The sequence below is a fragment of the Paralichthys olivaceus genome, chromosome 13 (genome assembly GCF_024713975.1).
Source record: "Paralichthys olivaceus isolate ysfri-2021 chromosome 13, ASM2471397v2, whole genome shotgun sequence".
Classification (NCBI taxonomy): domain Eukaryota; kingdom Metazoa; phylum Chordata; class Actinopteri; order Pleuronectiformes; family Paralichthyidae; genus Paralichthys; species Paralichthys olivaceus.
In genome coordinates, this window is record NC_091105.1 from 2,785,306 (window position 1) to 2,801,985 (window position 16,680).

The following is a 16,680-nucleotide window of genomic DNA, read 5'->3' on the forward strand; positions in this document are numbered from 1 at the left end:
CACACACCAGGTTATTGTTGGTTTTCTCTTCTTGGTTCTGCAAAATAAAATGAAATGAGACATGAATGAGCTGCGTGTTTCACTTTCATGAGAATAAAAAACAGGTTTCCACCATAAAAAAATTAGGAAATGGAAAGAAAATAAATCTCTTTTGCATCTGTTCAGTTTCTCTTGGTTTAATCGTGAGGTTGTTGATCTTTCACAGACTCATATTTCAATTAGACGACTTTTAGCCCAACAAAAACATAACATAAATAAAATCTTCGGTTTCCTTTTGAATAGGATTTTCTTTTATGCTCAGAAATAACATTTTAAAATGTTCTAACCATGTTATCTTTTGGTCTTGTTTACAAGGTTTTCACGATTATCTTACTTGACATTAGGTAAAGTAAAGAAATGCTGTCAGTGTGTTTTGTTCCTGCAAAGCCTCGTGACCTGAAATGTGAACAAACAGTTGCCCAAGGTAAAAAATAAAAAGTGCACATATTCTATCCCGACTGTTATTAGAGTTTTTTAATGGAAATCGAGTTTGTCTTGAAAAACACTTCAGCTGAGACTTGATTTCAGCATCAGTCTCTAAATCATCCAGAACCTGAGCTCTTCTTTTCCCAGTTGCATTAAGCTGCTGTGATCTACACTCCACCGCTCAGTCAGTCGGACATTCAGCTGCTGTCAGCGTTTTTATCACTGAAGGAGGAGTCGGGCTTTTCTGTCGATGGCTGAACAGCGGATAAACTCCACATCCCACATACAGATGTTTGTGCTCATCGCTCCAGTGAGATTAACTGGGAGGGAGACGGCGGCCAGGGACGTGACTCACTGAGCGGTGGCCGGGTCCTCGGTTGGCCTCCTGTGTTGGCTTTGGAGCAGAGGCTTCGGTGGAAAGACGCTCCCTCATGTGACGGGACGGCCAACTGTCATGCGTCGGGGGGTAGACGTGCTACAAACGAGCGATGGATGAATGAGGTTCATGGAAAAGTTCAGACTGAACAGCTGAGTTTCACTTGTACCGTGAGAGTTATGGTGAGTTGGGGTCGCTCCAAAATGTCAAAGTTGAGGCGCTTGGATCTGTTCTTGTCAGTGCTGCTATTTCCTGGATGGAACAAAGTCGTGTCTGACTTAAAGGTCCAGTGAGTAAGATTTAGGTGAAAGGTTCTATTGGTAGAAATTAAATATAAAAAAGTGTTTTATTTAAATTGGATGAATTGTTTTCTTTACCCTCGAACGAGCGCTTGATATTAATATTTACAGAATCTCAGACTGGTCAAACTACGCTTTTTTTTTTTTGAAGGTTTCCACAGGTTCTCGGTCATGTTAGGAAGAGGAGGGCGAGGTGAAGGGGATTCAGCTGCAACGTGACACTTCACCACTAGATGTCACTAAATTCTACACAGTGAACCTCTAACCTTTAGGACGTTATGGATGTATTTATGACGAGTGGGAAGAAGTACGAGACGGGTTGACATTTCTCTACCTCGTGTTTTCACTCGAGCCGCTGCATGTGTTCAGCTCAGGATCTGTGTATTTATAGAAACGTGTTCCTCTCCGCAGAACAATGTCGTCCTCGTTAGTTTTGATTTTGGATGTAAATGTGTCGCTCACTCTGTTTATTCATCTCACCTCAGCTGCATCAATGTCTTTTATCAAATTCAAGTAAATTTAAGTTTCAATAGTGAAATCAGGATCATGGATTAGCTTCTGTTTTACAAACAGACGTTATGATAAAATCAAGGAGAGCAAACGTCCTTTACATCATATTCTGTCAGTAGAGGAAAGGAAATGTTTTTCGATATGTATCCGGAAGTGAAGCTTTATTATCTGAATGTGTTTGTTAAAACCTCAGTGTTCTTTAACCAAGCCTTGGAAAACTGAATAACCAGCAGCACAACAAACAAACATGAACATCCTTGGGTTCATGGTGAGTGTTCTGTATTTCTAAATGTTGCGCTCGTGTTTTAAAACCAAATGACGTTATGTGTGTTGGCTGGATTATGCAAAAACTACTGAAGTACTTTCTACCTGGTGGGGAGGATCAAGAAGGACCCTTCAACTTTTGAAGCAGATCCAGGATTTCACAACCGTAGCTCTGAGCGCACTTTTAACCTGTTTCATACATTAAACAAGCAGAATCTGAGTTTCTCCTCAGCGGCTCCTGAAGCTCCTCGGTGCTTCGGCCGATACCGAGACTGTGAAGTTCCAAACTTGCATAATGCACGTCTTCTGACTCGTCTGGCAGCTTTTCATAAAACCTTCTTAAATCCGCTTGAATCAGAAGAGACTGAGCTTCATCGGGAGGAGGGGCCTTAAAGAGACATGAGTCTGAGGAACATTGTAATGATCAACCTGAATAACTCCTCTAAGTTCTGTTTGTATTGTGTATTTGACTCTAATGTCCTACTGGTGCATTTTAAGGTGAACACGTTGCACACACTGTAGTTTTTACGTCACCAGGGCGACACGTGAGACGCACAAACCGACAGCGTTAACAAATTAGGACTCTTTTTATTTGAAATTGTTCACCTTTTACACACTGACAGATAATATACACAAGCCTTTGTGGTCCCTTTGGCCTGAGACATGATCAGTGACGATGTGTGCTGGATATCGACTGGCATGGCTTATGGTGGCTGGGAAGCTCACACACACACACACTCACACGCACGCACACACACACACAAACATGGACACGCACACATGCAGAAGTACGCACACACAGATAATGTGAGGACAGAAACGCACAATACGACACGTACGCTAACCATCTAACACAGTCTAGCCATCTAATGTAGACATCAACAGAGGAGGGGCTTAAAGTGCATACAGGAAGAGAGGAGGGCCTTGCTCGCTCCATCAGTAACAGCCTTTTAAATTATGAGCGACGGCGACCCTCCACTAAAGCAATGATGTTAGTGCCACGCTGTATCTGTACAAAAAGCATATCCCTACTGTACTTTTAGCTCAAACTGTGCCTCACATCATGAAATAATGACACTGCATAGTTCACGGGATTAGTCTTATACATTATTGCGGTACAATGTAGGTCCAGGTCCAGGTCTGGTGGCAGGATGGCACAGAAAGCATGTAGAGTCCAGGTCTTCAGTTGGATCAGAGAAATAAATCCATCACGATGCTTCGCTGTCCGTCGGTCCAGCTTCGACTGCAGGATAATCCACATGAGGAGAGGTGAGAGGTTGGATCTCGGCGTGAAGATGTTCAGTATCCCAGGTGCATAGAAGGAGCGCAGGCACCGACACCACTCGTTGGCCTGGTTTGGGTGAAGCACGTGGTTTGGTCCTCGACCGGAGGCGGAGCAGCTCCGCCCGGGTCAATAAGGGGCAAATAGGATTTGTGGGTGGGAGGTCCTGACAGGCCCGGGGGCCGGGCGGAGCAGAGCAGCGGAGAGGGACTGTGATTGGAAGAGGGCGGGGGTCGGGGCGTGGTTCGAGGCGTGGTTCGTGCGGTGTGTGAAAGCGTTGCCGATGGCGGCGGCGGCGGCTGCCGCCACTGCTGCCAGGTGAGCCGGGATGATCTGGGCGGTCAGAGGTTGACACTGGCGCTCCTTCCCCAAGGTCAATTTGATCTGGTGAAATGAGACGGAATATATTAAACACAATCTGTTTCCACGGGGACGGAGATGAGACGATGAAACACTCCGATTAAAAAGGCGCTAAAATAAAATCACAAGAACAAACTGCTACATGCTGGTTGATTGATCTGCACTAATAGAAGTTTTATATTATTTACTTTCACTTTGTCTGTTAAAATGCAAGACAACACACAAACTACTGATTACAGTTGGAAAGATGTGGAAGAGGTCCGAACATAAAACGTTAAATGCAGATTACACATCCATATAAAAATCCAAAATGCCATTCTAGATTTATTCAGACATTTTTATGTTTATTTCACAAACACTTTCATCATTTAACTCAGAGTTCCTCTTAAATATTGTCCAGACACAAACTACACCAAACGTTAATAAAATACGATTTTGATTTAAATCAGGAAAAAACTTAATCAAATTAAAATAAATTGGCAAATCTGAGCAGAGAGTAAATTACGGCTGCAATTAACCACCAGCTAACTCAGTTTGTTTGTTTCCTTCCACCAACAGATTCAAATCTGCTGCTGCAGAAAGACGGGACCAGGGAATTTAACGGAGCCTCGAACCGGTGCCAGAAATTATCTGCTGAAACTAGTCCAGGTGAACACAACCAACCCAAACCACAACCCTCAAATATAAAACAATAATTCTCTTATTTAATTTGAATGTTCCCACAATTTTGACAGAAACATGTTTCTAGAGTTATTGTCTCTTTATCTAAAATAATGCAGATTGGGGCGACAGATTTATTATATTTGCCTCAAATCCTTTAATTTATCCCAAAAAGGGAAACATTTTGTGGCCGTTGACGAGCGAAACGCAAAAGGAAGAAGACGGCAAATGGCAGGTTTATACGCACGACCTGCATCTGTTCACTCATTCCAGTGCAGAGGAGTGAAGTTGGACACGTTTTTCACTGAGGATGAAATAAAACGGCACAAAAGGGAAACGGAACGAAGAGTGAGAGACAAACAGCAGCCGACCTCCAACAACAGCCTAATAGGGTGAAAAGGTCACGGAAGTTATCTGGCCTAATCTCCTGTATCAGTAATGGAAAAGCTACGGTCTCACAGCAGCAGGACGGCAGCCGCCGTCATGGCTTATCAATCACTGGCTCAGGCATCGTAACCCTATGGGAAGCATTCTTTACTCTGCGCTCATCAGAGAAGCTCCTCTCCGTTAACTCAGTCAATGATGGGTTTCATAAAAAGCCATTTCCCCCACACTGGTAACCCCCGCGCTGCGTCGCTGCAAACAGTGGGTGTGATGGATGCTGGTTTCTAATGGGCTTCTGTCAGAGGAGCCGTCGGGCCTCGCCTTCATCTTTCCCATGTTTTACTCCACGCGGCAACTTCACTCACGTGGAACTCAGAAAAGCTTTTATATTTGTTTTACCTCCTCGGAGGTGCGTGAGGATCACAGCAATGACCTCGAGAGATTATGTTTTAGGACACGTGACACTTTCTCAGTGTTTCACCTTTGCTCTTACGTTGGATTCTTACAAGCTTGCACGTTAACCAATCACAATAGTCAGCTGGCCAATCAGAGGGGACTGGGCTTCAGCAGGAGGCGGGCCTTAAAGAGACAGAGGCTGATGAGAGGAGCTGCAGCGATGTGTTAGAGCATTTAGTAAAAATTAAAATGGTCAAGCAGAAGATGAATATATATATATATCTTTAAAGTTTACACGTCAGTGAACTTAATCTAATCAGCGGATTCTCAGGTTGCCTGATAATCTGACCTGATGCAGTTCACATGCAGAGGTCGTCAGAGTTAGTGAAAACTGACATTTACAATCACCTAAATAGTTTTTGACCGGAGTCTGCATTCTTCCTCCAGTTTTCTGGCTCAGTTGAGACTTTCTTTTTTCTTTTTTTTTGCCATTTGTCAATAAAATATGAAGTTTTAATCTGAAATCACGGAGCTCGCTGCCACAGGTTTTTGCCATTTCTAATAAAAGCGCGGTAACACTAATGAAAGCTGACATCTAATTGAATTGGTTGCAGTCACAGGGGATTGAATGAGACTTCACAGAGAGCAGCGTAAAGAGCACATTTTCCTTTTTGACAAACAAAACAAGTGTAAAACAAAACTTCTGCCCGTGTGTGTGTGTGTGTGTGTGTATGTGTGTGTGTGTGTGTTGTTCCCTCCCACACAAACAGTACGAGAGAACAATGGACTTTGTTTGTATCGAGACGGGAAGACGCGGGAATTGGAGAATGACGATGTCACAGTCAGATATCAAGCAATAAGCGCCTCAGACGTGTGGATACGTTCGTCTCATTAGAGTCTAACGGAGCTGGGATTGTTTTGTCGACACCACGACTTGTGCTGATGAGATGAGCGAGGCGTTCAGTGACTCACCGGCTGCTTGGTCTGGCCTTTCTGCGGTTTGCTGTAGGGGCTGTATTTGGGTTTGGCTGGTTTACCTGCTGCCCGGTCTTTGTGACGCCGGCTGCTGATGTGCTGGAAATGAGACGGAGAGGTGTCAGTCCTGAGTCAAGCTCCGCTGTGGGTGTCATGTCACTTTCAGGTACAACTCAAATACACACATTTACTTTGAATTTAAAAAAAAAAATAAAAAATACAGCAAATAATTAATCTCCATTCCCGTCTACCCGTGAATTATGAATTCCTAAAATACACATTCCCTTGTGTCATTTTTTCACTGAATATTTGCGGGAGTCAGTTTCACTGTGGCCTCCGTGACAAGCCAGGAAAGTGGAAGCAGAAAAAAAGAAAAAGGAAAAAAACTCGAGGAAGGTGCTGTCACTGTTGTTTCCAGCACAAACATAAAGACGGTCGCTGCTGCCAGGGTGGGCAGCAGCGGTGACGAGAGACGCTGGCCGACGCTCAGATGAACGCACGCAACTGTTTTTCCACATTTTATGATGGCTGTGTAACCATGGCAACGTAGGAAAAACAATGCAGATCGCCCCGGTGCGTCCTCGTGATATGAACGGATTCATATCGATGAACCGAAAACCTGATGATCGTAGCCCGAGTTGATGACATTTATTTTTTATTGGGATGCATTCAACACCGTGGGTCTCCCGCGAGCGCTTGTGATTGATTCCCTGCATTTCTGTTGGTGAAAACCAAATGATGTCGTTTGAGGCCAGTCTGACTACACAGATGTGTGTGTGTCTGTGTGTGTGTGTGTGTGTGTGTGACTTTACAGTGAAATATGATTTTTAAAATTTTCTCTGATGTTGTGTACAAGTAATATTCCCACTTTTGACCTTTGTCCAGAATAAGACATGATTTTTGATTAAAATAAATCATAAAATGAGTTTCTAATAGAAAATTCTATTCATTATTCATATTCCCTCATATTGCGTCACTATGTCTGATGCTAAAACTTGTTTCATGTACGATTGCACCATAGACCACTCGGAGTGAGGTCCTTCTAATGTGTCTTCAAGCCGTTGGTGACTGTCGTACGTGAAAACACAATGTGATTTAGACGAACACACAGAATTCTCCACAAGTCTTAATTCAGTTACTGCTTATTCTGAGTACGACCTTAGTCAAGTTCACGTTCTCAGTCCGGAGAATGTGGCCACGTGTTTCTCCCACACCTCCTCCAAACGTGGTCGGAGTGATCGGAGCTCAAATGCATCAGTGGTGCGTTCACACCTGAACGTAGATCTGAGCGCTGGTGACCAGATCGCTCAGGACCCAAACCCAGTTTAATTTAAATTTAAGTCTGAGCTGTTGCAACGGTGAATTTAATTTGTAGTTTTTTTTTTAAAACATAACAGATGAGCTGTGATATAGACGCCAGTTATCTCAGCCGCAGGCTTGATGCCGGTTCAGCTCAGATAGCTTATCATTGGCTGAGGTGGGAACCTGACAGACAGGGCGCAGGCTAAAAATACACTCAATGTCTCAGGGCGAAAAAAAAAGTCCCACAGCTTTGGAGGGTTCATCCTCACTGAGCCCCCCCGTGGTGATGATGTGAGCAGTAACATCGCTGCCGCAGCGCAGACCAAACAATACACTAAGTTCCTGCGTCAGACGCAGTGCGTCGTGCTGAGAACGGCTGCGGAGGATGTGATTTCCTAATAAATGATTTCTGATGTTAAAAGACGAGAAACAAGTGTGAGTGAGAGTAAACAAGTAAAAGAATCTGTGATGACATATTCCAAAATAACCTCAAACCAATAAATAATTCAGTGTGAGCACACGTGGGGAGAAAAAAGCTGTTTTTTTCCTTCACAAGTTCTTACAGTGGATTTAACAATCACACTCTTCCTCTGGTTTCGAGCTGTAACGGATATTTGTCACACTGGATTCTCTTCACAGAGAATCGCTGCTTTTTCAGAAGAACTCAGTGAAAGTCTCTGCATGAAAAATTCATACGAGGCCTGAGTGTGTGTGTGTGTGTGTGTGTTTCCAGTGAGAAATCTCAAGGTTAGCTAAGACAACACAGAGTTTCAAGTATTGTAGATGAAACTCGCCCCATGACACGACGATCAGTAGCTAGAAGAGAAGGAGATTCACGACGTGCCCCGCAGCGACGAGCAGAGATACACATCCCTCCGCACTGAGGAAAATATCACAAAGAGATCAGATGGCTCCGAGCTTTCCACGCCAACCTGATTTCCTTAACGTCATGTAAACTAGAGATGCTTTTCCTTATTTGAGGAGAGATGAAGGAGAAAGTGGGTTTGCTGTGTTTTTACTGGAGGAATCTGATTTCCTGGACTCGTGCTGCCTGCGCTTAACCAGATTTCCTTTGAGTTCTTGCAGCAGAGCATGAAAAAGGCTTGACGCTGAGACAGCAGCACGGCAGGATGAACAGAAAAGATCATCACCAGCAGCGGTGCATCTTTGTTTCCCCCCCCCGAATATACATGTATATCTTTAGGAAGGGAAGTAGGGAAGTCCCATACTTCAATAAAATGAGTGGGTTCTTAAAAAAGAGAAGTAGAGCAGAAATATCTACTGCTTCCTGTTAAGAACCCACAGATCTATAGACTTTATATAAAGATGGACGACATGACGGCTCTTCAAAAGTGAAGCCAGATCAACTGGGTTGCCCCCTGGTGGCTGGCCATTAACCCGGCCTCCTCCGTGTTAGCAGATGGACCGAACTAAAAAGTCGAAACACAGGTGAAATATATATTTTTCTCAAAGATGGTTCCTGTCACTTTAGTTATTTCTTATCGCACTGAAGCGTGTTTGCGTTTCTGTGAAAGACGATCAGTTGATGACACCACGGCTTCCGCTCCACAATCACTACTGCAACGACTCAAGTGCAAGATCCCGTATCCAGGATGTATCGGATTCATTTTCATACAAGGGGAGGGATCGGAGACGCATCGTCCATCTTAACATTGGAGGGTCCGATCATAGGTAATAGCCACCATCCCTCAACGCTACGAGGGTTCCGAGTGTGGTGTCTTTTGTTTTTAGATTTTAAAACAAAGCTGCTTTGTTTTATTTTCTTCATGGTTCATCTGCTGGGGATGATGATTTTGCCCGAGAGCTTTTTGCTTTAGCTTCAGTCTTTTACCACAATTAAAAAGGATCTCATTTTAAAACTGGTGACCTGGATACAATAAAAAAAGAAACTCAGCTAACAATTAACACAGTGGTTCAATTAATGCAAAATGGACGATTCCTTGTTTTAAACCTGCCACAGTAACGACCCGTCTGTACAGTCATCCCTCTTTCCTGTCGCTCTCACCTGTTTTAGCTGAGTCTCTGAGTTGACATGCACATCACACGTCTCACAGTGAAACGTTTTGTTCTGCAGACCCGTCAATGATTTTGTCAACGTGGCCACTTTGCTCTTGACTCCCAGCCGGGGGAAGGACTTGATGGAGCCCACGCCGCTCCTGGCCTCCAGCATCGTCTTGTGCTTCGTACCTGAAGGAGAGAGGTCAGAGGTCAGAGGCCTCTCTGAGCTGGAAAATTGTGACGTAAGAAATAAACCTAGTAGAATGTTGCTTATCAAAAATCTATGAGGCACAGCTCCGTCGTGTCCTAGATTCTTGACTTTTGACTCGAAACTGTAAAACCAGTCCACCTCATGTGAAGATGAAACATCAGGGAACACAAACAATATATTATTAAAGGACAAATACAACAAACAGGCTTAAGAGGCCGCAAATGATTCATGATGCATTTCCAAGGAAAGACACCAACCACAGCAGAGACTCCAGGATGGAGCCAGTGACCCATACTGGTGTATCGATGAGCCAGTTGTAGCGCAGTCGGCTCCACGGGTTTTAGCTTCTTATTCCCTCGGCCTGTCATCAATCGTCTCCTGATGCTTTCGCTTAATTTTGACGGTAAAGGACGGACCGATAATCCTGTCACATGACTCACCGCTGTTGTGAGCCTCCAGCTGCGACGCCGAGTTGACGGCCACTTTGCAGAGCGAGCAGTAGAGGAGACGTCGAGCCTTCTCCTGCTCCGTTTCCGCATCCGTCTCCGCCTCGGGTTCGGCCTCGGGCTCCGGGTCTGGTTCTGGGGACGAGTCGAGCTTGAGCTGCTTCTCGTCCCCTCCAGCAGCTGAGGTAGACTCCGGGGCTGTTGCTGCCGCGCTGTGCGGGACTATCGGCGAGGCCGCGGGCGCCGGCATCGTAGGGGTCGCCAGGAGTTGTGCCATTCTGAGCACGGGGGACAGCGGGAGGGGCACCGCATCAGGGACGACATCTGTAGAGAGAAATACACGTGGCGTCATTCAACATCTATCGACAAGTGGCTCAACTAGAATAGTGACTTCATTTCTTCTTGACTTTGCATTGACCTGTTTAGATTTTAGCGATGAGCAATTAAATTATGAGATTTCCAGACCAAAGTTATGACTTTAACTGTTGACCTTTCTGTCTGTTATTTAGCAGCATTACGTGAAAAGATAAAACTCGGTGGACGGGTTTGGTTTGCTTCAGGGAAGAATCAAATTATTTTTCCAACATTTTTGCAGATTTCTCAGAATAATTCATGCATTCTGGACGACTGATATTTATGAGAGAATTCAAATGTGGTTTCATTGTGGGACCGTTGCACCACAGTGAGTCACTCTAGTTTCCCCGCTGTTTCCAGTGCTTGAGAGTTCATGTTTTGCCGTCTGAGTTTCATCATACATGACTGCATGATTAAATAATCTTCTCTGCATTAATAAACGATCCTGTTTCTAAAAATGTCGCAAAACTAAATAATAAACCAGAACAAACCGGCTCTGATCCAGAGTGAGATCACATTAACATGTCGTACAGATAACCTGCTGTTCCCCGAGAGCCGTCTGATATTTTTATGAAGAGGATCAATACATTTGACTCATAAAGCAAGGCCACGTGTCGGTGTATGGAATACAGAGGACCGCTGCCGCATTTACGAAAATGAAATTTTGCCTCGCCGGCTGGACCTGATCGATGCCGCTGCCTCCGAGTTCTCCCCCACTCCGGTGTCACGGAATGAAGATCAGACAGCCAGGAGAGCAAATCAATAGTGAATTATGTCATGCTATTTTTGTGAGCCATTATATACGGTCCTTATTTATCCCAGCGGAGGTGTCGGCAGTTGGCGCCGCGAAAGTGTTCGAAGTTGCATTGTGACGGGTTCACTTCTGCCAAAGGTTAAAAAACACATCAGAGGTCGGAGCAGCGTTAACGTCTCTGGTGTGAACTGTGGTGAAAGAAGTGCACACGTCCTTTACATCACAGAGTCGGAAGGAGCCTGAGGAGAAATTAGGCTTTTATTCAAACTGAGGTTGTTTACACTTGTTGTTTTTATGCACTGATGAAATGTTTCACTCGGTGTTTGAGAGCATCACATCCATTAACCTTTTGAAGCCTTGTGAAATGGGGTCTTGGCACATTTATACTTGTTATTCTCTCATCTTGTATCTTAAAAGACTCCGGCTTCGACATTCATGAAACTTTGTGCATGTTTGAACGCATCTTTAAAGCAGCGAGAGGGAGCAAGTGAAAGATAAGTGTGTGAAAAACACACTAAGGTGCAGTCGGGTAAAATCCTCAACAATATAAAACAAGTAAAATGACTTTCTGCAGTATTTGTGTAGAGTCTAAATGAAACAACAGTAAAAGACGTTAGGCTATAGCTGCTTTTCAGGAAAGACGAATCCTTCCCCGTCCTCCAATCCCGAAAACCATTAAAGCCATTACAACCATTCTGAAGCTGCTGTTTTAAGGTTAAATAAAAAGTTGCCTTTAAATCAGCCCAACATTTCTTTACCCTCGAATAAAAGCAACTGCATCCTTGCCTTTTCTTCAGCTCTTCCAGGTCCCTGCTGCAGCGGCAGTCGGCTTCTCCTCTCACCACTTAATAAAAGGTTCATTTTTATATCTCGGTTTCCTTTTGGTGTTCTTTCTCTTATGCACAGTGCTACTTAGAGAATCTTACCTGATAAGACACTGCACGTAAGGCAAGGTCAGGCCGAGGTTAACAAAGTCCAATACTTGTCTGCATTATAGGACCGGGCCCCTTTTTTATCGTCTGCAGTAACCATAGCAACCAAGGTTGATCTTGGGGGGGGGTTGTGTAGATAACAAGTGATGGACGACCTGAACATCAGGGCAGATGTGCCACTCTGACGCTCTGAGGGACTGAGCTAAACGTCCCTTTTCTTAGTGATGCAGTCGTCCAATAGAGCAGCTTCACATATAATTGAATTGTAAAGAGCCATGTTATTCAAATGTGGTTTTAGGGGAATGTGCATGTAAATATACATTTTCCAAATATTGCGTAGATTTTGCAAAGTGGACAATGTCTGATAACGTCCAAGTCTCCTATCAATAGAAGATAATCCCATCTCATTGGGTCGGGGGGGAGTCAGACGTTATGATGGAGACAATTAACCGTACAGAAATGTGACTTGGAATTAAGTTAAAATCTCAAACATGATGGAAAAACAGTGAGCACGAATGTCAACGCTGGCTGATTCCCTCAGATTACCAGGAGCGAAGTAACACGGCATCGAAATAATCAGTTACTTTGACAACTTGGCCTCAAGTTTCCCATTTTCTGACCTTTAGGTGGAACATTAAGTTGAATCTTTGCCGTAAACTCGGCGGTTCAGTGCAGTGTCTGCATCGCTGCAGCCCGTCAATGTCACTCCATCTCGTCACCAGACAACAAAACCCCCAAGGTGCTTGAACCTAAGAGACCGTCTGACTGTTGAGACGCAGTTTTATCACAAAGAAGAAAAGCTTCTAGGAAATCAAGACTGAGGTTGAGAGATGGTTCGGATGCACATCAACATTAATGTATCCTCCATTTTTAATGGGACACTCAGTGAACGCACGTTTCTCCCAAGGCTCTTTAAACCACATTTAAATTCACTAGATCCAGATTTTTATTTGGATCAGCACCAAATTGCGCACACTAATAAAAAACAATCCCTGATGGATTTTTTTTTTCCCGAGATCCATAAATTATTCAGAGAAATTAATGAAAATGTTGAGATGACACCGACATAAAATGAAAAGGTGCGACCTAGCGAAGCGATTCCGTGCTTGTCCGTCCTGTGGTGTTTGTTCCCATCAGACAAACAAAATAAAAACCATAACCACCTTAGCAGCGGTGATTATACGTTCGTTTATCATGGTTGTGGTCAGTGAAACCGCATTAGGCAGCTGCTGCAGCTCTTTAACACTATTTACTATCCGTCACTGACAGGATCCGTCCATCACGCGACCAGGTGACCTTAAGCAAGGGCGCGTATCGATCACCGTTACCACCGACACCTCAGACGGCTCCTCTCACTGCAGAAAGGCAGCGGGCCTGAGCTCCTCGTCTCCTCCTCTGTCGCTCACGGTGCTTTCGCACCACTGAGGATCAGGCGTTGGTGGATCAGCGTGTTGCACCCACGATTAAATCACCTCCACCTGAAGGTCTGTGTTCAGTGGACTGAACCAAAGGAGAACGTCTGGAGAGAACAGGACATTATTCTGAGTCGTTCTCCTCATTACACCGAATGGAACGTTTATTTAAACTCTGAAAACAGGAACTGCGACTTCACGTATTAGTTCGTTTATATTGTGTGTGTACTGCAAGAGCGCAGTAATCTGATTACAATGAAGAGGACATGATTCTTACTTTTGAACCACAAGTCAAATTCCATGTTGGCAGTTTCAAACATGAAAGTCCAGGTCATCACCAGAATAACGATCATTAATTCGTGAACTATTCATGATGCCTCTGACCCGGTTGCTCCTGATGAATAACGTAGAGTGTGGCAGCGCCCCCTCCGCCCCCAGCAATTAACCACCACCTCCTCCCAGTCCAGTCAGCTGTGCCAGGCATCACAACAACCTGAAATCACAGCGATTGACTCACTCGATCTCACCGGCGTCCGACAGGCTGCCATCACACCTGCTTCTCTGGGCAGCTCTTCAGTGGCTCGACCACCTGACTGAGCGCGGGGCCAGAAAAGTGAAAGGTTCAGCGTTGGCGTGAGCCAGCGCTTCGTTTCCTGCGAGCAGCGTTTGGCATCATGCTTTTACCACGAGGGCTGAAATAAATAATTTAACACCAGGAACAGTCTTGCAGTGATAATCAAGACATCGCCTGGTCTTTGTTAGGGATTATTTTCTGGTGCTGACTCTGTTCAGCTGCACCTCCCCTCGTTTAGGGTTTTTCTGGCGTGCATTCATCACGAGCTGCGAAACACAATCTGCATCAATTTCTCTCCAGGGATTTTCCTCTCTGGCAGAGACGGACCCAAAATGTACCCATTGTTCAGAGCAGCCGTTACACCAGTATCTCCCTGACATCAGTCTTACAAGGTTTGTAACATCAGTCCAGGAGAGAAAACACCTATCGCTCAGAAGATTGACGCGCTCTCGTTGGGAAACCTCGCCAGGAGCCATTATTAAAAAATACTCCCCGATTTTGGCAATCTGCTTGTTTGCTCTGAGACGTGAAGTGTGCAGATCAATATCAATTTCATCTTTGTGAATTCAGAACAGACTTGGCTCAATGATTTGTTTGGCATAACTTGGCTCAGACTGCAAGGAGGAAAAATAGTTCGGTTCCAAAAAGAAGAAACACAAAGCGTCCAACAAATCTAATGTTGAGCATAAATTGTTATTCTTCACCTGGGAAACGGTACTTTGTCTTCTCGCCACATCTTTTTTTTTCTTTTCACAGTCGTCATCGGGAGACGACGTCAGCTCAGTTTGTTTTGTGTGAGTTCGATTAAACCAGTCAACAACACGTGTCTCACCTCTGACACTACAGCGAGCGGTTCACACATTTTGGGCGAACCTGCGCAACGGAAGCTATTTCCAATTCCCCTTTTTCTTCCCCCAGCGAGTCATGTTCAACGTCTTCTGGAAACTGAGAAGATCTCTCACCTCTCTGTGTCGCCCGAGCTGCATGATGCAAAGAAATAAATCACTGTTGCACGTTGTTCGCAAGATGTAACAAACAATAAGTACAGGAAACGCAAGGGAACAGAAGTTGCAGCGTCAGCGTCAGCATAAAAACTTCTGTTACAGAGTCACGTGACCTGGAAGCAGCCGCTCTGCGGAACCTGGGATTCAAACAAAGAACCTTTTCTGAGGTGATGGGGCCAACCACTGCGCCACCGCAACGGGCTGTTCCATTCAGCGAGGACTAAACAGTGGTATCATGTTTGTGCTGTAAATGAGTAATAATCAGCACGGAGAAGAAAGCGTCTGTCTCTATCTGCTCTCTGCAGAGCCGCGCTGCCGAGGCCTGTGCTGAGTCGTGCGTGTATTTGCCCTTGTGTTGGCGTGAACACATCTACCACAGTGTCATTTAACAGCCATTTGCTGTTGGAAGGGCAGGTGATTAAAGTGTACTTTGGCTGGTGGAGGAAGCCGTGCACTCTGGGAAGCAGCCTCCAGTAATCCATATCCTCAGTCAGTGTGACCTAACTGACTCTGCAAGGCCCAGTTAAGAACTCAATCCCCTCTCATTAATGGAGGTAATGACTGTGATCAATCTAAAGTTGGTATGGGCGAGCGAGGCCCAACAGCTAAGCAGGAGGAGGGAGACAAAGAGAGAGAGAGAGAGAGAGAGAGAGAGCGACACCAAGGCCAGGTTAGAGAAAAGGATTATAAACACGAACAAGGGCAGATCTGGAAGAAAATGAGAAGTTAAATGAAAGTGAAACTGGAAAAGTTTGAGCCAAAACAACCGTAGAAAACAAAGTGGTTTGTGAGTCGAGGAGAAAAGAAAGAAAGACAGAACGAGCAGGGAGGAGGGGGTGTGTGTGTGGGCGGGGGACGCCAGAAGGTGAGGGGAGAGAGATAACATTAAAAGAGAGTAATCGAGTACGAAACACAATTAAAGAGAGATATAATGGAGAGGGTGGGAAGGGTGAAGACAACAAGGACGGAAAGAACGGAGAGAGAGGGAGAGAGGTGGATCAGGACGGGTGCTGTGACCCTCCGAGACGGGACGCCGCTTCTTTTCTTCCCTCCGTTTGTGCGTCAGCCTTCGCCGACTCTCCCTGGAGATTTGCGGTGGCGATAGACGCCCGCCGCCTCTGAAACCCGTCCACCGATTCAGGCAATCACAAGGTTCCCTGGAGATCTGATTACCTTTTTCACTGAAGCTGCATTAAGTGTTTTAATTAAAATGATTGGGCCTTATTATACGCTGTCACAACTTAAAGGACAGAAATCCCTCTTGGCTCTTGAGCGCTGTCAACTTTCATTTGACGTTCATGATTTTTCTCCCTCCCTCTTGTCAGTAGTCAAAGTGAGTAAATGAGAAAAGAGTCACGGTTGAACGTTCCTCGAGTGAAAGATTGATAAGGTGAAAAAATTTGCATTCACAAATAAACACGCATCGGCGCTCGCCATCTTTTTCTTTTGTTTTGTCGAAGGGGCAGAAAAAAAAAAACATTATCTGAGATATTTAACAGCAGCGGGAGCCATTGATTCGAATTCTCACTGATTTATCTCGCCCCAATTTCATCCGAGAGCAAATGATCCGCACCTAATTTCGGTTGGGGGGGGAAGTTTCGCCGTCGACGCATCCCTTTTCCAAAATCCCCACAAATTGCCGCTCGGCGCAGGTACGGAGCCAATCTAATAACACACACACTCATCAGGTCTGCCGCTGCC

At 44.9% G+C, this 16,680-nt stretch overlaps 1 protein-coding gene and 1 long non-coding RNA gene across 5 annotated transcripts in view; one reads left to right on the forward strand and one right to left on the reverse strand.

The window, feature by feature from the left end:
* The window catches only part of LOC138413539 (uncharacterized), a 43,402-nt gene that overhangs the window by 1,131 nt on the left and 25,591 nt on the right, over window positions 1–16,680 (forward strand). For all 3 annotated transcript variants that reach the window (XR_011245904.1, XR_011245903.1, XR_011245902.1), the window contains exon 2: window positions 4,115–4,204. This is a non-coding gene — a long non-coding RNA (uncharacterized lncRNA). The remainder of the gene's footprint in view (window positions 1–4,114; window positions 4,205–16,680) is intronic.
* znf385d (zinc finger protein 385D) overlaps window positions 2,483–16,680 on the reverse strand; it is a 61,667-nt gene continuing 47,469 nt past the window's right edge. For both annotated transcript variants that reach the window (XM_069537532.1, XM_069537533.1), the window contains exons 5-8: window positions 9,944–10,273; window positions 9,300–9,481; window positions 5,969–6,070; window positions 2,483–3,580 (exon numbers count right to left, since the gene is read on the reverse strand). In XM_069537532.1, the coding sequence (XP_069393633.1) occupies window positions 3,326–3,580; window positions 5,969–6,070; window positions 9,300–9,481; window positions 9,944–10,273 (869 nt within the window). In that variant the 3' untranslated portion in view covers window positions 2,483–3,325. The remainder of the gene's footprint in view (window positions 3,581–5,968; window positions 6,071–9,299; window positions 9,482–9,943; window positions 10,274–16,680) is intronic.